At 49.9% G+C, this 23,306-nt stretch overlaps 2 protein-coding genes across 2 annotated transcripts in view; one reads left to right on the forward strand and one right to left on the reverse strand.

Moving 5' to 3' along the window:
- The window catches only part of si:dkey-225f5.4 (uncharacterized), a 13,055-nt gene extending 7,734 nt beyond the window's left edge, over positions 1-5,321 (forward strand). Inside the window, exons 5-11 of the mRNA XM_061224740.1 lie at positions 409-465; positions 1,266-1,417; positions 1,577-1,751; positions 1,874-2,010; positions 3,096-3,258; positions 3,591-3,614; positions 5,256-5,321. Coding sequence (XP_061080724.1) covers positions 409-465; positions 1,266-1,417; positions 1,577-1,751; positions 1,874-2,010; positions 3,096-3,258; positions 3,591-3,614; positions 5,256-5,321 — 774 coding nt within the window. The remainder of the gene's footprint in view (positions 1-408; positions 466-1,265; positions 1,418-1,576; positions 1,752-1,873; positions 2,011-3,095; positions 3,259-3,590; positions 3,615-5,255) is intronic.
- A 5,496-nt stretch (positions 5,322-10,817) lies between these two features.
- Positions 10,818-19,424, reverse strand: nr1d1 (nuclear receptor subfamily 1, group d, member 1). The gene is made up of 8 exons (XM_061224787.1): positions 19,018-19,424; positions 15,134-15,460; positions 14,620-14,708; positions 14,338-14,482; positions 13,520-14,214; positions 13,205-13,390; positions 12,814-13,024; positions 10,818-12,316 (listed from the first exon to the last, which is right to left on the reverse strand). The coding sequence occupies exons 1-8, from the start codon at positions 19,070-19,072 to the stop codon at positions 12,120-12,122; spliced, it is 1,905 nt and encodes a 634-aa protein (XP_061080771.1). The 5' UTR covers positions 19,073-19,424; the 3' UTR covers positions 10,818-12,119.
- Between the last annotated feature and the right edge of the window lie 3,882 nt (positions 19,425-23,306).

Raw genomic sequence — 23,306 nt, forward strand, 5'->3', positions numbered from 1 at the left:
AAAAAGTATTTGTTTATGGTGAGCTAATTATGCATTTATCCTGTAGTTTGCTCATATATAAATATTAATGTAAATAATACATTCGTCCTTTTCATTTACCTTATTGTAAAAGAGTGACTGAATGTTCGGAAGTCAACATTCTAATGATGATGTAACGATTCAGGACTGAACACAGTGGACTCCGTTTAGCTCAAAGCCTCAGCAGTAGCACGTAGCTTCCTGTAGCACGTGGACGCGTCTTCTCCTAAAGCGAATTCTCCTAAAGCGAGGTCGTCCTCCCGCATTCTGCTCCGATGCGGTCTGCGTGCGGCGGCGGTTGCCACGGCTGCATGAGGGGACCGGTCTGATCGTTATGGGCTGCTGTGGTTGCCGCCGGCGATAACGCTTCCGGTCTCTTGCCTCGTGCAGAAGGAAGAGTGGGAGGAGAACCGGAGGATGAAAACGCAGAAGGACAGGAAAGAGGAGGTACGTACGGTCCATTCACACACACAACTTCCGTCTGCACTGAACGACTGCATTGTAATAAAGGTACAGAACGTGCCTGAAAACGTACAACTGCTTGTTGCTGAGGTGGAACCCGATAATTGCTTCAAATTTTACCCTCAGCCGGCAATATATGATTGATTTCTCAGGGCTGTGCGGAGTGGGGTAAGGGCTGTGGGCTGTGGGCTGTGGGTGTGGGGTGTGGGGCAAGGGCTGTGGGTGTGGGGTAAGGGCTGTGGGTGTGGGGTAAGGGCTGTGGGTGTGGGGTAAGGGCTGTGGGGTAAGGGCTGTGGGTGTGGGCGGTGGGGTAAGGGCTGTGGGTGTGGGGTAAGGGCTGTGCGGTAAGGGCTGTGGGTGTGGAGTAAGGGCTGTGGGTGTGGGGTAAGGGGTGTGGGCGGGGGGTGTGGGGTAAGGGCTGTGGGTGTGGGGTAAGGGCTGTGGGTGTGGGCGGTGGGGTAAGGGCTGTGGCTGTGGGTGTGGGGTAAGGGCTGTGGGTGTGGGGTAAGGGGTGTGGGTGTGGGGTAAGGGCTGTGGGTGTGGGGTAAGGGCTGTGGGTGTGGGGTAAGGGCTGTGGGTGTGGGGTAAGGGCTGTGGGTGTGGGCGGTGGGGTAAGGGCTGTGGGTGTGGGGTAAGGGGTGTGGGCTGTGGGTGTGGGCGGTGGGGTAAGGACTGTGGGCTGTGGGTGTGGGCGGTGGGGTAAGGGCTGTGGGTGTGGGGTAAGGGGTGTGGGCTGTGGGTGTGTGGTGTGTGTGTGTTAAAGGCTCTGGCTCCCCCTCCCTCAGAAGCTGGACGGGCTGAAGCTGCAGAGGCTGGAGGAGTCTCTGCAGGCCAGCCAGGGCGTGCTGCTCCAGAGTGAGCGGCGCATCAGCCAGCTGGTGGCCCAGACCGACGCCCACTTCACCAGTCTGGACAGCTGGACCCTGCTGAGGGACGGGTGAGGGTTTGAGTGAGCGTTTGAGTGAGGGGTGAGTGAGGGGGTGAGTGAGGGTTTGAGTGAGAGAGTTGTGAAGGCAACGTGGTTCTAGACCGCTGACTGGGAAAGCATTTCAAAAACCTCTGCAGAGAGTTGATCCCGGCTGTGGACCCCCCCTAGGCTCCAGCAGTCGATGCAGGCCACGCTGGGTCTGACCGGGTTCACGCTGCAGTACGTGGGGCCCCAGGAGCTCTGCTTGGAGCTGATTCCCCAGGTGCACCGGCCTGACCTGGCCAGCCTGAAGCCCCTGCCCCTGTCCCTCACCTGGACCTCGGACGACGTCTTCAACATCCAGGTACCCCTCCTTATCCGTCCTCTGGGCTTTTCCCAGGAACTCCGGTTCCCAGGAACTCCGGTTCACTCGAGGTTTTATTCCTCTCCCTCCCTCCCTCCCTCCCTCCCCTCTCTCCACACCAGTGCCAGGGGCCCGCGGGGATTTTGGACGGGCCCCTGCAGGGCCCCCTGTCCCAGGTGAGCTCCGCCCTGCAGGACATCATGCAGCGCTACCTCAGCCAGGGCGAGATGCTGGCGGAGATCCAGGAGATGCACTCCAGGTATGTTCGCCCGGGCCTCGGCCCTCCTTGCTCTCGGTCCCGTTTGTCTGCAGGTTTCATCTTGTGTTTTGTCTGCAGGTTTATTCTCTCTCTCTCTCTCTGTCTGCAAGATTCTTTCTTGTCTGTCCTTTTGCCTGCAGGTTTAATTTGTTTGTCCTTTTGCCTGCAGGTTTAATCTGTCTGTCCTTTTGCCTGCAGGTTTAATCTCTCTGTCCTTTTGCCTGCAGGTTCAATCTGTCTGTCCTTTTGCCTGCAGGTTTAGTCTCTGTCCTTTTGCCTGCAGGTTTAATCTGCCTGTCCTTTTGCCTGCAGGTTTAATCTCTGTCCTTTTGCCTGCAGGTTTAATCTCTCTGTCCTTTTGCCTGCAGGTTTAATCTCTCTGTCCTTTTGCCTGCAGGTTTAATCTGTCTGTCCTTTTGCCTGCAGGTTTAATCTCTCTGTCCTTTCGTCTGCAGGTTTAATCTCTCTGTCCTTTTGCCTGCAGGTTTAATCTCTCTGTCCTTTTGCCTGCAGGTTTAATCTCTCTGTCCTTTTGCCTGCAGGTTTAATCTGTCTGTCCTTTTGCCTGCAGGTTTAATCTCTGTCCTTTTGCCTGCAGGTTTAATCTGTCTGTCCTTTTGCCTGCAGGTTTAATCTGTCTGTCCTTTTGCCTGCAGGTTTAATCTGTCTGTCCTTTTGCCTGCAGGTTTAATCTGTCTGTCCTTTTGCCTGCAGGTTTAATCTCTGTCCTTTTGCCTGCAGGTTTAATCTCTCTGTCCTTTTGCCTGCAGGTTTAATCTGTCTGTCCTTTTGCCTGCAGGTTTAATCTCTCTGTCATTTTGCCTGCAGGTTTAATCTGTCTGTCCTTTTGCCTGCAGGTTTAATCTGTCTGTCCTTTTGCCTGCAGGTTTAAGCTGTCTGTCCTTTTGCCTGCAGGTTTAAGCTCTCTGTCCTTTTGCCTGCAGGTTTAAGCTCTGTCCTTTCGTCTGCAGGTTTAATCTCTGTCCTTTTGCTTGCAGGTTTAATCTGTCTGACCTTTTGCCTGCAGGTTTAATCTGTCTGTCCTTTTGCCTGCAGGTTTAAGCTCTCTGTCCTTTCGCCTGCAGGTTTGCCGTTGACTGGCGCCCGGCTCAGAGGCTGCTGGTCTTCCTGAAATCGGCCTCGGTGGTGTGCCACCTGGACGTGGGCGAGGGCTACCCGTCCGCGGGCTCTGCCTCTCTGGTGTCTGTGCGCGGGAAGCAGGGGCCCCTCAACATCGACGCCCTACAGGCGAGTACCCAAACCAACCGTCTAAAGTGTAGATCAGCGACGCGCGGCCCCCCGAGGGCCAAGGACTGCTCGTTTCCCACCCTCACGTGTGAAAACGGTTCGACCAATCAGTGCCGCCAATTAAAACCGGTTTTATCCAGCCATACAACTGTACGTCGTAGCCCTAGTGGTTATGTAAGGTACGTGACTGGGACCCGCGAGGTCGGTGGTTGGGTCGGTCGGCGGTTGGGCGGGTCTGGTAGCACACAGGAAGCTCCCGTAGTTACATTATCTGCTGCGCTGAGTCACAGCAGGAAGCGTTGTCTCCCGCTGTCTGTCATTGGTTCGTCCAGACGCAGGATGAGGGCATGACGAGGGTTTGTTCAGGCACAGGATGAGGGTGTGACGCACGCTGCAGTTTCTCAGTCTTAGAAGGTCAGGGAGTTCTGCTGCTGGAGGTGTTGCTAATGGAGGTGTTGTGAATGTGTTTTTTTTTTCCCCTAAAGTCTACTTCAGCCTTTTTTTCTTTCTGCTGGATATCTGAAGGATAGTATTGTATTGCAAAAGGGCAAAGTCCCAACATGCCTCGAGCCGGTTGCCTACACTAGGGCGATAAGGTGCTGAACGGCCAGGACAATACAGTATTTAATGTAATGGGGAAAGTCTGACGTTTTATCGTCTACGACGACGTCTTCAGAGTCACCCTTGACCCAGTTGTCCGGATAAGGAGTCCTCGTCAGGATGCTATTGTACTGCTGATTCATATTAACTGGAGGTGTCGTGTCACTGCGGTGTGGAGAGAGAATGCTGTAGCCTTGTGAGTCTTGCTGTCTCCATGGCGACACGGCACTGTGCATTGCTGCTTCTACTGTACACGTGCTGTCGTCATGGCGATGAAGGGCTTGGTGACGTGTGTAGGGGGGGGGGGGAGGCGTCTGCGTTTCCCAGGAACGGGGAGTGAACGGGGCGGGGGGGAGGGTGAGACACGGAGGCTTACGTGAGGGAACCTGATCCCCCGCTCTGCTCTTTTGTAACGGCTGAGGGTAAAGATCAGCTGAGAATGTGACGGGGGGGGGGGGGGGGGGTGTTTGTGTAAGTGTGTGTGTGAGTGAGTGTGTGTGTGTGAGTGCGAGTGAGTGTGTGAGTCTGTGTGTGTGTGTGTGAGTGCGAGTGAGTGTGTGTGTGTTTGTGTAAGTGTGTGTGTGAGTGAGTGTGAGTGTGTGAGTCTGTGTGTGTGTAAGTGAGAGTGTGTGTGCGCGAGTGTGTGAGTCTGTGTGTGTGTGTGTGTGTGTGTGTGTGTGTGAGTGTGTGTATGTTGTTAAAGTATGGTAAACTGGGGTGTGAAACCTGTTTCAGTGGCTTATGGTATGAGTATTGGCTTATAGAATGTTAAATAGTATCAAGAATTTTAATTGGTTAAAATATATTCTTTCCATTTGCGTGTTTGTGGGTGTGTGTATTTGCACGTGTTTGTGTGTCTGACTGACTGACTGACCGCTGTGTAATGACTGTGTGTGTGTGTGTGTGTGTGTGTATGTTGTTAAAGTATGGTAAACTGGGGTGTGAAACCTGTTTCAGTGGCTTATGGTATGAGTATTGGCTTATAGAATGTTAAATAGTATCAAGAATTTTAATTGGTTAAAATATATTCTTTCCATTTGCGTGTTTGTGGGTGTGTGTATTTGCACGTGTTTGTGTGTCTGACTGACTGACTGACTGACCGCTGTGTAATGACTGTGTGTGTGTGTGTGTGTGTGTGTGTGTGTGTGTGTGTGTGTGTGCAGTGTACGGTAATGACTGTGTGTGTGTGTGTGTGTGTGTGTGTGTGTGTGTGCAGTGTACGGTAATGACGGTGTGTGTGTGTGTGTGTGTGTGTGTGCAGTGTACGGTAATGACTGTGTGTATGTGTGTGTGTGTGTGTGTGTGTGTGTGTGTGTGCAGTGTACGGTAATGACGGTGTGTGTGTGTGTGTGTGTGTGTGCAGTGTACATTAATGACGGTGTGCTTTGTCTCCTCAGACCCCCCAGGCCAACCCCTCCCTCACACAGTGGCTGGAGTTCCTCAGCACCTGCCCAGACATCTGAGTCCGGCCCCCCTCCCACCATGACGAAAACTCCCCCCCACCTGTATGTACCTTCAGTCCTCCTGAAACGTTCACCCACCCGCTCACCTGTATGTACCTTCAGTCCTCCTGAAACATTCATCACCCGCTCACCTGTATGTACCTTCAGTCCTCCTGAAACGTTCACCCACCCGCTCACCTGTATGTACCTTCAGTCCTCCTGAAACATTCATCACCCGCTCACCTGTATGTACCTTCAGTCCTCCTGAAACATTCACCCACCTGCTCACCTGTATGTACCTTCAGTCCTCCTGAAACGTTCACCTACCCGCTCACCTGTATGTACCTTCAGTCCTCCTGAAACGTTCACCCACCTGCTCACCTGTATGTACCTTCAGTCCTCCTGAAACATTCCCCCCCCCCCCCCGCTCACCTGTATGTACCTTCAGTCCTCCTGAAACGTTCATCACCCGCTCACCTGTATGTACCTTCAGTCCTCCTTAACCGTTCACCCACCCGCTCACCTGTATGTACCTTCAGTCCTCCTTAAACGTTCACCCACCTGCTCACCTGTATGTACCTTCAGTCCTCCTTAAACGTTCACCCACCCCCCCACCTGTATGTACCTTCAGTCCTCCTGAAACGTTCCCCCCCCCCCCCGCTCACCTGTATGTACCTTCAGTCCTCCTGAAACGTTCACCCACCCGCTCACCTGTATGTACCTTCAGTCTTCCTGAAACATTCACCCACCCGCTCACCTGTATGTACCTTCAGTCCTCCTTAAACGTTCACCCACCCGCTCACCTGTATGTACCTTCAGTCCTCCTGAAACGTTCCCCCCCCCCCCCGCTCACCTGTATGTACCTTCAGTCCTCCTGAAACGTTCACCACAAGAAGGCAGCAAGAAGCAAAGCCACAGCACATTTGTCTGTATTTGTCCGTTTGTATACAATTTCTGTGTTTCATGCACTTTGCTTCCTTACCTTTTGAGTTTTGTAATATAAAATTGTTAAATGAATATATGAGAATTGTGTGTGTATTTTGTGTGAGGTAACTGGCCATACACTACATCCTGACTTATCTGTTGGAGTCACACAAAATGTTTGTGCAATGATTTAAATTGACCATGTTTATTTGCACCGGCCTTTCATTTGTATGAAGTTCCCCCTATTCTCTCCAATCTAAATGCAAATTAAATACTGAAAAATGGTGGATAATTTTAAAAAGCTTGATTTGGAGGAGATTAAGCATATGCAGTTTACACATACCTGCAGTTACTCCGATAGGAAGGTAAGCTTGAAGTGTCTGAAGTTAACACAAACATTTACATTCGCACATTTGTTCGGTGCCAGGTTTCCTTATGGCTTCTCTTTCTAATGGTTTAATGCATCACAAAGCAGGATTACTAAGTAAAACCCGGAGCCCTCCCTAATCGGCCAATCAACTGGAGTAAACAGAGCTGTTCTGGTTTTACTCAGTGCAGTTATCCAGCTAACTCAGTAATCCTGCTGTGTGGGTTTCACTCAGTGCAGTTTTCCAGCTAACTTCGTAATCCTGCTTTGTGGGTTTCAATCAGTGCAGTTATCCAGCTAACGCTGTAATCCTGCTTTGTGGGTTTTACTCAGTGCAGTTATCCAGCTAACTCACTAATCCTGCTTTGTGGGTTTCACTCAGTCCAGTTATCCAGCTAATACTGTAATCCTGCTTTGTGAAAAACCCCACTGGAGTACTGCGTTGGCCGGATAACTGCACTGAGTAAAACCCTGAGCCCTCGCAAAAATCAGCAACATGAACTGAAGTAAGAAGAGCTGGTTGTGGGTTTTACTCAGCGCAGTTATCCAGCTAACTCGGTCCTCCTGCTCTGAGACTCAGGCCCCCATGTTCGGACTGCACTACAGAACCAACGCACTCCATTCACCCCAGCCTCGTACCCCACGGTGTCCCAGACTCCATAAACATCATCTCCTCCGATGAGAACGCATTTCCCACTGACTCTCATTAGTGACATCAGCACTTGTGCTTCTTCAAACCCACACTGACTCTGCAGGTTCTGCAGGTGGGGTATTAACCCAACACTGGCTCAGCAGGTGGGGTATTAACCCAACACTGGCTCAGCAGGTGGGGTATTAACCCAACACTGGCTCAGCAGGTGGGGTATTAACCCAACACTGGCTCAGCAGGTGGGGTATTTACCCAACACTGGCTCAGCAGGTGGGGTATTAACCCAACATTGGCTCAGCAGGTGGGGTATTAACCCAACACTGGCTCAGCAGGTGGGGTATTAACCCAACACTGGCTCAGCAGGTGGGGTATTAACCCAACACTGGCTCAGCAGGTGGGGTATTAACCCAACATTGGCTCAGCAGGTGGGGTATTAACCCAACACTGGCTCAGCAGGTGGGGTATTTACCCAACACTGGCTCAGCAGGTGGGGTATTAACCCAACACTGGCTCTGCAGGTGGGGTATTAACCACCCATCACCCAAAGCGTCCCCATGTTTCCATCGCTGCAATCAAGCCTTCTGTGTGAAGGCAACACCAGTCTCTATTTCCTAAGACCTTTCTTAGGTTAAAATAATAACAATAATAATAATAATATAATAAAAATCTCCTGAAACTGGCTATGGCCATAGAGCACACCTCTGAGGCTAAATCCGACGAAAAATAAATTACCTTTTAGAAATTGATCTTAACCAAAATATGAACCTTTAGCAAGCCTGAGTCCATGTCCTTAGTTCTGCACATATGATTTCCTTCAATATCCTGAAATGATCTCAATATGTGATGGGTTAAATGAGTTACTTAGCGTTTGCTTTGCTGAATGAGCATGGGCCGTTTATTTGCGGGAGTCCGAGCCTCAGTGTCTGCAGGGCTGGCAGTGTTTCATGGTAAAGGCAGAAGAACTGAGGTTAATGTGCATGACTGGGACCCGGAAGGTTGGTGGTTCAAGCCCCGGTGTAGCCACAATAAGATCCACACAGCTGTTGTGGGGCCCTTGAGCAAGGCCCTTAACCCCACATTGCTCCAGGGGGGCGATTGTCCCCCCTGCCCAGTCTAATCAACTCTTAAGTCGCTTTGGATAAAAGCGTCAGCGAAGTAACAAGTTATTATTTATCATTATTACTTTACAGCGAACAAAAGGACGTGTCCTGCTCTTGTGCTTCCTGCCTGGTAAATGGTAAATGGTTGGAATTTATATTGCGCCTTTATCCAAAGCGCTTGTACAATTGATGCTTCTCATTCACCCATTCATACACACACACACTCACACTCGCACACCAACGGCAATTGGCTGCTATGCAAGGCACCGACCAGCTCGTCAGGAGCATTCAGGGGTTAGGCGTCTTGCTCAGGGACACTTCGACACAGCCCGGGCGGGGGATCGAACCGGCAACCCTCCGACTGCCAGACGACTGCTCCTACTGCCTGAGCCAATGAGACGACTGCTCTTACCGCCTGAGCCGTGTCGCGGTTACAGGAGGTCGTGTGCTTGGGTGATCGCGGCGGTATGGTGTTGCGTTCGGGCTGCGCTACCTGGCACCGCAGCGGGACTCTCCCCGGGACGCCTGCCGCTCTCCCATTGGCTGTCGCCGGCGGGGCTTTTGTTCGCTCGGACCAGTGGGATCGTGCAGACGTCGGTTATGACGGCGGTTCTGACCCACTTAATGCCGCGCGTGTACGGCGTGTTCAGTGCAGGGTTACCGCGGTGCCTTTTTGGCCCTTCCGGGGTGCCGTCCTCCCGGAGGTCCTCCCCACGGAGAGGGATCTGCCGCGTTTCAGTTACTCTTTCAGCTCAATTTATCAACTGGTAATAAAGAGTGATCGACTTCATTTCCTGTCCCTCCCCTATAAACTTGAGGAAATTGGGCTTTGTTGAGACTCGCCAAACAGGACTGCGTTGCAGCGTTCCGGCCAATAACCTGGCCTCCCGTGAGTCCCCCGTGTGCCCTCTCACAGACTCAGGTGTGCCCTCTCACAGACTCAGGTGTGCCCTCTCACAGACTCAGGTGTGCCCTCTCACAGACTCAGGTGTGCCCTCTCACAGACTCAGGTGTGCCCTCTCACAGACTCAGGTGTGCCCTCTCACAGACTCAGGTGTGCCCTCTTACAGACTCAGGTGTGCCCTCTCATAGACTCAGGTGTGCCCTGGACAGACCAGGCGGTGCTTATAGCACGTTATCTGAAGCGCTGTCGTACCTGCGTGGAACCCGAACGGAGATCTTTACGTTAGGGTGACACGGGGGGGACCCAAGATGGCCGCTTGTACCGTGAGTGAAGTCTGCCCAAACGCGGGACCCTAAAGCCCCACAACATCCTCCACCCCACCCCAAAAACTAAAATGGCATGTACAGAGAATGTACAATGAATCAAAATGGGTTTTTCAAATGTCTATAGAACACAAGAAAATATAGTGTATATAATATATATATATATGCACACCCACCACTTGATTTTGTTTATACATATTTTTATACATATATTTACATCCCTTTAACTTATCAATTTATCAACTGCTTCTTTCACTGCCTCTGCATTATCACACTGCTGCCTCCCAGTTTTAAAAGTGTAAAGCCATGTACCCGTTTTAAATCTAATCGATATTATAGTGGAGCTCGTTTACATTGGAGTGTGTGGGGTGTGCTACAGCATCCCTGAGTTGAGATGCATGGGCAGGAGTTAGTTCGGTGCCGTTCTTTTAAAAAAAATCATATATGCCCAAGCTCCCTCTTTCTGCGCGATGCTTTCTGTGTGTGCTTTAAAAAAATAAAAATAAATAAAAACTGTACTAAAAGGGTTGATGGGGTACCATTCGATCCAGGTTCAAAAGTTTAACCTTCTGAGATGCGAGATTACAAATCTGTGATTTGGAATGTTCTCAACTGAACATTCTCATGCTGATGATCACTCCTGCACTACTGGTGACTGAAGGCCGCGGAGTTCTAGAACACCGACTTGGAATTTTGAAGAAGAAAAAAACAAAAAACATTCCGTATAACCTGCTCCCTAAATGCTTAAAGTTACATTGTGTCCTCCCCCTCAGACTCATCGCTCTTACTGTACTCGCTCACAGCAGATCTCCCTCCCCGATGCCCCCCACCCTTCTCAGGTACATGATGTACCAAACGGCACCAAGGTTTTTGCAGACTAAAAGGAACATAAATATTATCGGCCGGATATAGATTAGAATCTGGGCACGTATATACTGGGTAGTGACAATTTGTGTGTGTTGTGTGTGTGTGTGTGTGTGTGTGTGTGTGTGTGTGTGTGTGTGTGTGTGTGTGGTGTGTGTGTGAGAGAGAGAGAGATGTGAATTCAAAGTCATGTGCATATACAAGCTGTGTGAATGTCAGGTAAATGTCAGAAGGGAGGAGGAACTGTGTATTTGCATGCATTCAGCTTGCATATGCCTGAACGATGCACAGTACTCATTGTGACGGCTCTGCCCTGGAGCCTGTCTGTCTGTCTGTCTGTCTGCATAGTTCAGCATTAAAGGGGAAAAGACGACAATATTCTGCAGTTTACGATGTCATATATAATTTTATTTCAGGTATTTCCTGTTTTGTAGTTGAACAAACAAACAAGCTTTTGATTGAGGGTTGCATTTGTTTTTAAAGTGGTATTTTGAGTGATCGACTTCATTTCCTGTCCCGCCCTATAAACTTGAGGAAATTGGACCCTGAAGCCCAACAACATCCTCCACCCCACCCCAAAAACTAAAATGGCATGTACAGAGAATGTACAATGAATCAAAATGGGCTTTTCAAATGTCTTTACAATGTATAGAACACAAGAAAATATAGCGTATATAATATATATATATGCACACCACTTGATTTTGTTTATACATATTTTTATACATATATTTACATCCCTCATACATACTTTGTACCTTGAGCTTTCCGTTTTAACCAAAAAAAATAATACAATTTCAAACACTGCAAGTATTTATATATTTATAGAGATTTACATATGTACAAAGTCATAGGTTTTCAATATACACGAACATGTGTGTGTGATATTCCACATACCACAACATTAATCGATAGTACTCGTAAAATATAAAGTTTGTAAGCATATAGCAGGCGCTTGGAAGGATAAGGACCCACGAGTGTATTGAGAGTTCTGCCCCGGTTCTGGCGTTCTGTTGATGCTTGGTGCCTGCTCTCTCTCTCTCTCTCTCTCTCTCTCGCTCGCTCGCTCACTCTCTCGCTCGTCTGGAAGGAAATGGGGCATCTGGTCCGATGACTGATCGCCATAGGAACTGGAAAAGCAGGTCTCTTAGCACCCCGTCTGGTGTGCGGCTAGAACGCTAGCCCACGCCGATTTTTTAGTCCCTGAACCTCGACTGGTTTTTTTTTTTCGCATCTTGGACCTATTTTTGTAGTCTTTGCGGTGGGCCTCGGCGGTTCGGCCCGGCCCGAGAGGCCCGGCCCGGTTGGGGAATGCGACCTCGGCCGGCGCCGCTCACCGAGCCGGCCTCGGGTTCCCGTCGGTCCCCCTGTCCGTTTCGGGGTCCACACCCTCCAACCCGATGCTTCCGAGTCCCACCCGCTTGCAGTGCGGACGCACCGGACCTCGCTCGCCCCCCGCCGCCGCGACGGGGACGACGCGTGGATCGATTCGACAAGGAGGTGGAACTCTGAAGGCGGGAGGGGGAACCCTTGAAGGAGGAGGAAGAGGAGGAGGAGGAGGAGGAGGGGGGAACAGCAGCAGCCAGTCCCGTTACGTTACCCCCCCTCCGTTACCCTCTCCGACCCCCGTGGGGACGGGACGGGGGGCCGTGCGGCCCAACGGCGGTGGTTGGAACGTCGTCGGCGGCTCAGACGTCGATGCGGAAGGACAGCAGCTTCTCCGAGTGCATGTTGTTGAGGGTGCGCAGGTCGGGCAGCTTCAGCAGCAGCTTGGTGAAGCGCGAGGCGTCGCAGGGCGCACTCTTGCTCACCAGAGCGCGCAGGGCGCGGATCAGGCTCTCCTGGAGCAGCTCCACCGAGTTCACGTTCTCGATGCCGGAGCGATCTGTCAGGGGGGGGGGGGCGAGAGGAGCGGGAACGTTAGTTCTGAGTGGCCTGGATATTCTCTCAGGGCAAGGCAGTGAAAAACACGCGCTTATAATCTTTGTAGGAAATACAAAAAGTGTACTTTGCTATCTTCATCGTAATTTTATTTTCAAGAGATTTCCGCTAAAGGATGATGGCCCCTGGGGTGGCTTGTGTGGTAGATTGTGCCGTTAAATAAAACATTTTTAAAAGAGAAGGACAAGCTGCACATTTACTCCTTTGCAAATTTCACAAGCGTTTATTCAAGAGCGAAGTCTTTGGAGCTTTGAAGATCTCGAATTGAAAGCTTGTGAAATTTCGCATTGGAGGAAATGTGCAGGTGTCCTTCCTTTTGTCCTATCCTTCTGTCTCCGGCGCTACTTCTGGCCCTTCTGTCGAGTGTGCGGCAGTCCTGATCTAGGTCACGTAGTTATAAATGGACCAGACCCTGTCCTCCCTGGCAGCTCTCCCCCTCACCTGCTGAGACGAGCACCACCGCGGTGAAGAGGCCCAGCTCCTCGGCCGACAGCTCCAGACCATTGAGCTTCTCGCTGAAGTCGAACATGGTGCCCAGCAGGTCGCCCATGCCCATGCCGTGCAGGGCCTCCAGGCTGTAGGTGGCCCCCGAGATGAAGGTCACCGTCTTCTCCTTTACGTTGAACAGGGAGGCGAAGCGGACCATGAGCACCTGCAGAAGGCAAGGGAGGGGAAGGGTTGAGTGCACATACTCGTGTTGGAACCCAACGGACACTTTCCTGAAAGGACGGTGATGTAGCTAGTCGTTTTCGACCTAGTGTACAGCCTGTTGACTGGCACAATGTTTTATTTTAAAAATGTTTAAGTTGCGAGTTCCGCAGCGGATGCCTACCTCAAAGGTGCCGGCCTTCAGCAGGGTGACCTGGTCGTGCTGCGAGAGCTCACTGAACCCCGGGATGTGCTTGGCGAACTCCACCACCTCGCGCACCGCCGGCGTGAAGCTGAGCGAGAAGTCCTCCCAGATTTCCTGGGCGGACATCTTGGGGTCTGCCTGCGGGTGCATGTTCATGGGGCAGGCCTGGACGGAGAGGAAGAGGAAGAGGAAGAAGAGGTGTCAGGACGTGCAACTCCGGTGACAGCAGAACTATAAACCCACGGTGGAAACCCAATTATATTCAACCCCAGGAGGTAAAACACAACTACTCACCAGTAGGATGTCCTTGTGCTTCTTCCAGGGGCAGTTCTGGCCCTGCTGAGTGAGCCCGTGCTCCTGGCCGTGCTGGCCCCCGTACAGATTGCTGTTCTGGCAGAGGCGGTGGCCCTTGTTCTGGTGCGGGAAGCTGTGATGGTGCCCGTTGAGGGCCGACGGCGGCAGGTGGCAGACGTTCTGCGGCTGCGCCTCGTGCATGGGCACGTTGTTGTCGTGGTGGTAGATGGTGTTGAGGCCGTTGAGGTGGTAGCCGCTCGAGCAGCGGTTGGCCTCCCAGTTGTCCAGCTCGCCGCCGTTGTGCAGGCGTATGCCCAGGCCCAGCTTGTCGTGTGCGTAGACGAAGGTTTCCCGGTGGGCCCGGGCGATGGCGGTGATGGTGGTGTCCACGCCGGGGCTGGGGCACAGCGGCGGGGAGGGGACGGGCGGCGGTGGGCTCCGGGCCATCGGGGGAGGGGGGGACACGGCCACGGGGCCGGGGGGAGACGGGGGTGGGGCGAGGAGAGGCTGCGCCGGGGCGAGCTGGGCGGCCTGCGGGGCCAGGGCCAGGGTCGGGGGCGAGGAGGCCGTCGACGTCAGGCTGGCCAGCTGGAACTCGCTCTGCAGCTGGTTGTTGACCATGTTGTTCATGGCGCTCTGCATTTCCGCCAGCATGCGCTGCTTCTCGCGCTTAGGGATGCGGCCGAAGCGCACGGCTAGAGAGAGAGAGAGAGAGAGAGAGCAAGCGTCAAATTGCGGCCTTCAAGCGACTCCCAACATGTTTTCCCTCCTCGCGGCAGGGCATTTTGGTCGACTGCGTCGTCGTTCTTTGGACTCACCGTCGCGAGACATGCCCACGGACAGGCATTTCTTGAAGCGGCACTGCTGGCAGCGGTTGCGGTTGATCCTCATGATGGTGCAGGTCTCGTTCTTCAGGCACTTCTTGTACTGGATGTTCTGCTGGATGCTGCGGCGGAAGAAGCCCTGTGTGGGGGAGGAGAGCGTCGGCGTTGAGTCTCGAGGGCTCCACATTACGGGAGGGGGGGTGCGGAGCGCAAAGGCTCCAGAACCCGGGGGTGGCAGGATGCTAGGCGTGCGGGCGCTGCGATTGATCGGCTCACCTTGCAGCCCTCGCAGGCGTGGACTCCGTAGTGGAATCCTGAAGCCACGTCCCCGCACACCTTACACAGGAGCACCATCCCGTTCAGCTCTGGAGGACACAAACGGAGGGAACCGGAGATTAGAACGGGTCCCCAAGCATGCGCCAACACCTCAAATAAAATTGGATAAATGTCCCGCGATCAATGATACCCACGGGTACAAAACTATAGTTGTCGTTTCCAACCCTGTTCCTGGAGAATGGTGTACCGTCTTGTAGGTTTTCACGCCCCAATTCTAACAAAGCACACCTCATTCATCAGCTGGAGATCTCGCTGAGCTGATAATTGTAGACTCGGGTTGAAATGTCAAATTAGGGTTGGAATGAAAACCTACGGGTTGGTACGTCTCTGGGAACAGGGTTGCGAAACCATGTTTATTCGCATTTCTCCAACGACCTCGCAGCGTCGGTACACTTTATTTCTCGCGGGTTTACGGCCCGGTTTGGGTTCAAAGAAGGTGTGGGCCGTGACTTACTTGTGAGGCTGGCGACGGACTTGCTGGGGGAGGAGCGGGAGCTCACGACCTCGTCGCGTCCCCGCGGGGAGCCGCCGGAGCTGGAGGAGCTCCCGTCCTCCCCGGACCCGGAACTGGAGCTGGAGCTGGAGCTGGAGCTGGAGCTGCCGGGGTACATCCGGGAGGAGTCGTGGGAGCCGTTGGGAGAGGGCGGGAAGGACGATCCGAACGACGGCTGGGAGTACGCCAGCGACTGGAAGCTGCTGTTGGAGTTCTCGCTGTACATGGACACCGGGCTGGTGCGGCTCGGCGAGCCGCCGCATGAGCCGATGTAGGAGATCACGCCCCCTGGTGGTCAAAAAAAAGAGAGAAATTTTTTTTAAAAACTGTGATCGAGGAGGATGGGTATTAAAAATCAACCGTTTTTGGTGTAATTTGAATGCTGTGTTAACGTTAAGGAAATGGCCCCACGTAGGGGCTCCCCAACAGCTGCATATAAGACCTGCCGGTCCAGTTAAATGAACAGAAGGGTTTCATAAGAGGTTTTCGGTGTTCAAAGGGAAAATCATTTTCCCATCGATCTGCGGCTATCCGCTAAATTTGGGAGGCGGTCGCATGTGTGGCACTAAATGTTCCGCCGCTTGCTAGAACGGCAGACGCACTGGCTTCTTTCCTGCCATGGGTGCCTTGGCAACCGAACTGCTGGAAAAAGCTGAAGTGGGCTGGTGATAAAATAGCGTGTGTATGTGTGAGAGAGAGGAAAAGAGAGCGAGAGAGAGAGAGAGAGGAAGGGGGGGGGGGATTGCGCAACTGACTCTTGACTTTCTAGAAACGGTTGGCTGGGAAACCCAAGTTATAGGAAATGGGACTGATTTTAAGCCTTCTGGGATTTTAAACTCCGCGCTGCACCCACTTCTTTCCTTAATTGGAGGCTGTGCTGTCGGTCGCGTTTAAAAAGGCTTGTGTGTCAGTCGACTGCGGGGGGGGGGACTGTGCAGGCGTCCGACGCCTTTTCCTCACGCACACAATGTACCTGTCTGTCCGGGCCCGAAAAAGGCCCAACACGTGAGCCGGGCAGAACGGCTGGCACCCACGTGAGTACCCAGACGGGTTATTAACGCAGGAGTTAACGCGTGACGCAAATGAATGCACGCCTCTGTCTCGAACCTCGAACCGAGTGTTCTCAAGGTCGGGTAATGGAAACTGCCCGCCTCTTCTCGCTCCCGGTCGGCAAGGACACAGGAAGCTAATCCCGTATTAATGGCACATGTTCTGCCAGACGAGGCTCCCTGGTAAGGTCTCGCCTACTCGTGGGTGACGGTAACAGAGCCCTGCCCTCTTGTCTATCTCAAGGATGGATATGGATGGAGACGTTCGGTTGGAGTCGAGTCCACCTGGGTTCAACTGGCTTTCCGTATCAGGTAGCCATTTTCATCATCATCATCATCATCATTTTTCAATTCCGCTTAGGATGAGGATCTATTTCCTTATACCTCGGATTTATTTTTATTTTTATAATATTTTATTATTACTTCCTAATTACTGGAAGGCTGTTCTCATTTGTTACAAAATGCCAGAACAGACCATGTGATTTTAATTTCCCCTGTCGGTGGGCATTATTGTACACAACACGTAGGCAGTAGCACCCAGTCAACGACAAAAATAAAAACCTTTAGCTAGAGAATGAAGGCGGAACACACATAAAAAGAATAAAGGATCCATCTGTCTGCGTGTTCAGGCCCTGCCGATTCCAGCATTCAGCGCTAGGCAGATTACATAACTTTTGTACTAGAACAAAAGGTCAAAAGGGCACTGTGTTGGGTGTAACCAAAACAGCTACACGTGCAGCGGCCCCCGCACCACTCCACTTCCCATCGAACCGAAACCTGGGCCAAGCGTTTGTTCCGTCGGCACAATTAAACACCGTGCGTTTCTTGATCCTTTAATAATGTAACATTAATGACCTATGATAGACGCTAATTGTTCTGTTAAGCTTAACAAAAACCAAAGTGTTTCTCTTTCGTATGGAATGTCATCTCTCGACTTCATTTGTTCACATGAAAGAAAAATGGGAAAAATGCCAAAAAACTAAACATATACTGTTTTTAATTTCTTAGAATTGATTCCATCACTTGGATTGAAACCAGTTGTCTACCGTCATATCCTAGCTGCCTGCTTTCAGTTATAAATTAACTTGATCCACGTGAAATTCCTCGTAATACAAAAAAAAGAAGCAATGAATGCCACGTGACTCGAATGTACAGTGTGTTCCCTTCCTGCGATACAAGCTGATCATTGTCGAATCGTTCCTTCATTTTATTATTTTTATAGTTAGCCTTATCAAAAGGACATTTCCTTTCCTTATCTCACTGTATGGGTTGGACCAATAAAATGCGAATTGCTTGAGTCTTCGCAGAAAAAAAACAACCAGCTCGGAACTCGTGTCAGCGCCTGTGTGGGCGGCGGGGGTGGGGGGGTGGGGTGGAAGTGTATCATCGGAAATCACGCCCCCACTCCACGTGCACCGCAGACCTCAGGCTCTTCAACGAGACTGGCTAGTCCTCGACACGCCCACCGTGCACGCCTACTCGTTCTCACATTCACGCGTCCCCGGCTGCCTTGAACTACCATGGAAAAAAAAAAAAAAAGAACTCGTGTACCAGACTATCTATTAAAAATGCTCTGCTTGAAGTCACCGATCATTCTTAGAGTGTAATTAAAAACCTGTTTCTAACAAGGAATTATAAGCGTGTTCCTCATCTGAATTTCTGTGCGGATATATTTTGAATTTATTACAAAAATGCATACATCTCTGCGTTTTCCGCTTATTGCTGAGAGCACGACATCGTGTCCCAATTGGCATTGTACAAGTGGTTAAGTGCCTCATATCGTTGGACATGTTACGCGAAGATTGATGTCATGCCCCAATTGTACAATTTACACGGGAATGGGTTATGTCCTTCCCAGCGTCGCAACATTAGGCTACCCCAGTAACTATCCAATCGCTGAGCGCACATGGCACCCTCGTCTGCGTCAACTGTGGGCTGGGCCGAAGGGGCCAGGCGTTGTGACGGAGATTATGTAATGAGCTAGCGCACCACCAATGACAGGGGAAAGAACAGATGAATGAAAACAAAAAGCACATGGCTAGACTTTGAGGGCCATGTGAACTTGACGAAAACACGAGTTCCCCGTCTGCATTCAGGATGTCTGTACACCTGACTTTCGTGTTATGACCTACTTCTAATAACGCCTCGGAATGGGACGGTTTAATCCGCGATACCCATGCCGACGTATCAAAAAGTCTTCGAATGAAGATCATAGCGACATAGAACAATATACATTGTAACCTCTGATCGCAAGAAAACCGCCCCGGTGTCCCTCATGTAAAAAGAACTGAACGGGTGACTGCCGACTAAAATTTTACTCGGTAATGTCACGAACATTTTACACACGTTTTGGACCTAAGTAGATGATATTTTGCTCGTTTTAACAACAATTATAAGCAATTTGCGTCGAAGTATTTGAACATTTCTGGAAAGATGTCATACGTACACACAGGCCTACCTTAAAGTACGAAAACGCATACATTTCTGTGGATTTATTGAATCTAGGTTTCTAGTACGAGAGTCGAGGTACAGCATCAGACACTTCTCAATGAACTCATTCGTCTTGCGCTGACTTTGCGAGTTCCACTGAACTCTTGTCATGTTTACAGTAGCATAAACTTTCAACAGTGTATATTACTAAAATAACCATTGCACTAGTTAAGTAAATTGCCTCCACGTTAAAAGCTCCATCAATTTCGAATATTTCACCGACTCATAGATAACTTTGTAATGCAATGTCTCTGTATTATTTACTAAAGAAAAGGCAATCGTCTAGTCGTTGTTGCAATCATTTACCTGTATTGTTGTTGTTCGTGTCCATAGTTGTCATCTCGAGCTCCAATAGAGTCATGCAGCAGAGGTGAAAATTGGTAGACTAAATTACGTTCTTCCAATTTCCTTTTCGGGAGATCCTTCAGGAGTTGTTTTTTTTCCTGAAATGTAATAATTTCTACTGAAGATGTATCATTTTCTTCTTGCAAAACAAGACTATATTAATACGATCAATGCTATTGCGAAATTGTGTATAAGTTATACACGGATATTATCTCCATATCACACCGCTTATTTGCAGGATTGTGTGAAATAGAATAAATTATCTATCTTATGAATGCCAGTGATGAAGAAGACGCTGTGAAGGTACCCTCACTCGCTCTATCCGTGTCACACTGAAGCCGCAGTTTCTGAGCCGGCCTGGTTTTGCTTGAGCTGTCTCATCCAGAGGAACAGCGCGTAGCCCGTGGTGCGCATGCGCAGGCACTGCTCTAGCCTCCCTCACGCGGCTAAAAACGGGAACATGTGACCCCGGGGAGTGCCTCGTGCCCCAGTGACACACTTTTTCTCAGGAATATTTTATTTATTTATTTTAGAAACTCGCGCACGTGGGGGAAGAATTTAGCGCGTGTGGCACTGGGATTTGTAGTTCGTTTTTTGGCATTTATTGAGTCCAGTATGTGGGTAGCCTAATTACTACAGCTGTTTTGGCTGTAGCTCCAATGCACAATATCAGAATTGGTTTTACTTGGTGTGAAGATCTAACTGCAACTACGGTGACATTCGCGTTTTTTTAAATGATTCCCAAAAAATGTATAATTTTGATCCATGTACAGGCAAGTACATTTTTATTTTGTCAGTTCAATTTAAATTATCAACGGTCTTAATCGAACACTTTGTTCATATTACCCAGGATGTGAATCTACATTGGCGGCTGAACAGGTATCCGCAGATTTAGCACGAGGGAAGCGAATGCGCTCTGGTAAATTGGTGCAAGGCGTTGCAAGCCTGGCTGATTCCGCACTGGAGATATTCCTGGATCAGCAACAGCAGTCGCTGCCAAATTTGAGCTGCATTAAAGTGCGGAAGCGCTCATCATATCGAGCAGCGGTAAGGTGACGCTTTCAGAGTATAAGTATTATAAGTGTATTTTCCCCACTTCACAAGAACAATAGGTCTTTCATTGGCCACGCTCCCTGGTCATGGAATTATTTTTTGCAAAATGTTAAGTTGCAAGCTTGAATGCCACTGAAGGAGTTCAGGACCATTATAAATCATTATTGTATATACAAGTCTCCTTACCCGGATAAGTTTACAGGGACTAGCCCAAAATAAGAATCAGTGGAGCGCACTAATGAACAGGGGAAACTGTCTTCTGAGGAATACATACTCTTCTAAGTAGTGTTTCACATGAAAGGTCAGTCTGCCCTGTCCATGAAACAGCGTTTCTCTGACCTCACAGTTTCTTATTTTGGCCTAGACCCTGTGAAGTTTTCTGGGTAAGGAGTCTATAGTCTATTTGTCCTGGCTGTTTGCCCTTTTGGACATTTTTATATCAATTCTATATCATTTTTAAACGAATCAGTTAATGAGTACTTATAGGGTCATGGCTTTGAATAAGAATCAGTGGACTGCAACACTATTTCTGCAATTTAGTTACAGTTTGAAATTATAGTTATTGCTCATGTCGTGAACTATTTGTCATTCTTGTCAAATTGCTGATATCTCGGACCAGATTTTCCATAAAACGCAGTATTTTATTTTGGAGCGACAACTGGTTAAACAAAGGAGTTTTAGATGTAAAATCTAATATTCGGTTTCTCTGTGGATGCTTCGACTGTAACTGTTAGCAGCAAGTAGCATATTGTGGAATTAGGTTGTCTTTTGCCGTTTCAAGGCTTCTTGGTTATGTGTCCTTGTGATGCTTCTCTGACTGTTTGCCTTCAGTGTTTTTGGAATTAACCCTGACCTGACTTGACTTGACCCGAGTTCCGACACGTGCCTCTTACCCACTCCCAAAGTCCTACTCCACCCGTGCTGCACCTGTGTTCTTGGCTTGGTTACAGCTCCAGATTGTGTTAATCTCTCCTCGCCTCCAGCATTAGGCCTCTATGTAGTTCATCAGACCAGAGCACACTCTGATTCACCTGATTCACCCTTTGAATAGCAGGGTATTTAGATTTTTTTTTCTTTTGTTGACAAAGTTCTAAGTCAGTGTTCTAGAACTTCATTGCTTTAAATTACCTGTCGTGATTGTTACATCATCATTAGAATGTACACTCTGATCACACATTTGTGACCTCACACAAAGGGTTAATAGCCCCCCCAGTAAAGAAGTTAGATCCAGACAGTCGTGAAGCAGTACAATTTACTCGTTATGAAATTCCCCACTGTGCCTACTCTGGACTGCTTCTAGGCTTTTTATTATTAACGGTTACAGTGATATTTTCACCTGTGTGTGTCTCCCTGGCCATGATTACCTGCCATTTGACAAAAATGTAATGTAATTCAATCTAAGCGTGGCCTTGTTCTTTGAAAAGTACAGTGCGTGGGGCTTTTTTAGGACAGACGGTGCCAGTTCAATGTCTGTATCTTTAATTCGGGGTTCTCTGAGGCCAACCTATATCATATAACAGTAGAAAGTTAGACGACACCACCGCCAGCTTTCCAGACCCCACAATCGAGGGGAACGATCGCATGATTGTTCAACACGGCAATATTTTCAGCGACAAGCGCCACAATTGCTCGTAATTCTACACATTTGAGAGCCGAGTCGCACAATTCAGAAATGCATGCGAGTATTCCCGGGCCTTTTCTCGCTGACAAGCGCAACATTCCCACAGAAAAACCCACCTTTATGTGCCGCCTTGTATATCCGCAGATAAAGCTGGCATGTCCGATGTTGGCGCGCACAACCCGTGTATTATACTGTGTAAATATGATATTGCGTGTATTTCATTGTGCACCGTCACAGACAAGTTCTCAGGCTGTGTTCTACATCGCAGGCTTTTGTATCAATAGGAAGGGAGAAGAGAAATGGACGTAATCGTGTCCTCGGATGCATTGTGCTGGCGGATACCGATATGCCAAACGCGAACCCTGCCAACATCGGATTCTTATTTAACCTTGGGCGTGACCCTTAAATTATCGGTTGGCACAAAGTTGCGCAATACAGACGACAACAGACGGAACGCATGAATGGCACATGAATGGCCTACTAAGAAGAGAGGTTGTTGAACGGGTTCACGGTCACCGGGAAACAAAGCATTGCATTATTTTTAGAGCTGTCACATTGTGTCGGTGCACGGTGGTTGGCGTTGGAGAACCCAAATTAGGCATGAGCAGGTAGGCTTCCAGGGCAGGCTGCTTCCGGTGGGCAGGGTAGGATCCACCTTTCCGCAATGCAAACGATAAAACTGCATTGATTTACATATTTCACAAATATGTAAAACGGTGACATGATTTGCTTCTACATCCTTGGCTTTAAGGACAGAAAACGGTTTTTTTTTTTTTTTTTTTTTTTTTTGCAGGAATCGTGTCACGTTGCACTGGGATGAACCTGCTTTTCCGTGCTGCTGTCCTGATTCTGCCAGGTTTCACCCGACCTCCCTTAAACAGGAGCTGGTAGAGGGAGCCGTCTCACCTGGGCACACCTCTGCTGCGTCTGCCCCGCCGTTCTTACCTTCCGGTACCTTCCGAGACAAAGTAGGCTGCTCTATATAGAGCGCTATATAGGCCAGCTGTTACCCCTCATGCCCCAGTGCCGTGATGGGGACACTGTGCTGCAGGAGAGTGCGTCTTTCAGATGAGACGTACCTGAATCACTGTTGGCCGTTAAAGATCCCATAACGCTCTTCGCAAAGCGTAGGGGGGGGGGTTCCCTGGTGTCCTGGCTAAATTCCCGACCCTGGCTCTTTCAACCTGCCCACCTAATGATTCCCTGATTCCGTTGGCAAAAACATTGTTCTCTCCCTCTCCACCGCAGCTGGTGTGTGGTGAGCGTTCTGGTGCGAAAATGGCAGCCGTGCATCGCCCAGGTGGGTGCTACGCATCGGTGGTGGTTTGAGGCGAGTTTCCCCCTCATCACTGCAAAGCACTTTGAGTGTGAGAAAAGCGCTCCATAAATGCAACGATCTATCTGCCTGACATGGATACAAGGCACAGCGAGCTTTTGCATCATGGTATCCATTCCAACGGACAGCAGTGGTAAAACACGGCATTGCTTATAGGCCACTCTACAGTTGTCAGCATCGGCCTCCTGGGAAGTTTACTGCAGCGGTTCCCAAACCGGGTCGCGACCCCATGTGGGGTCG

This window comes from Conger conger, chromosome 16 (assembly GCF_963514075.1).
Source record: "Conger conger chromosome 16, fConCon1.1, whole genome shotgun sequence".
Taxonomy (NCBI): domain Eukaryota; kingdom Metazoa; phylum Chordata; class Actinopteri; order Anguilliformes; family Congridae; genus Conger; species Conger conger.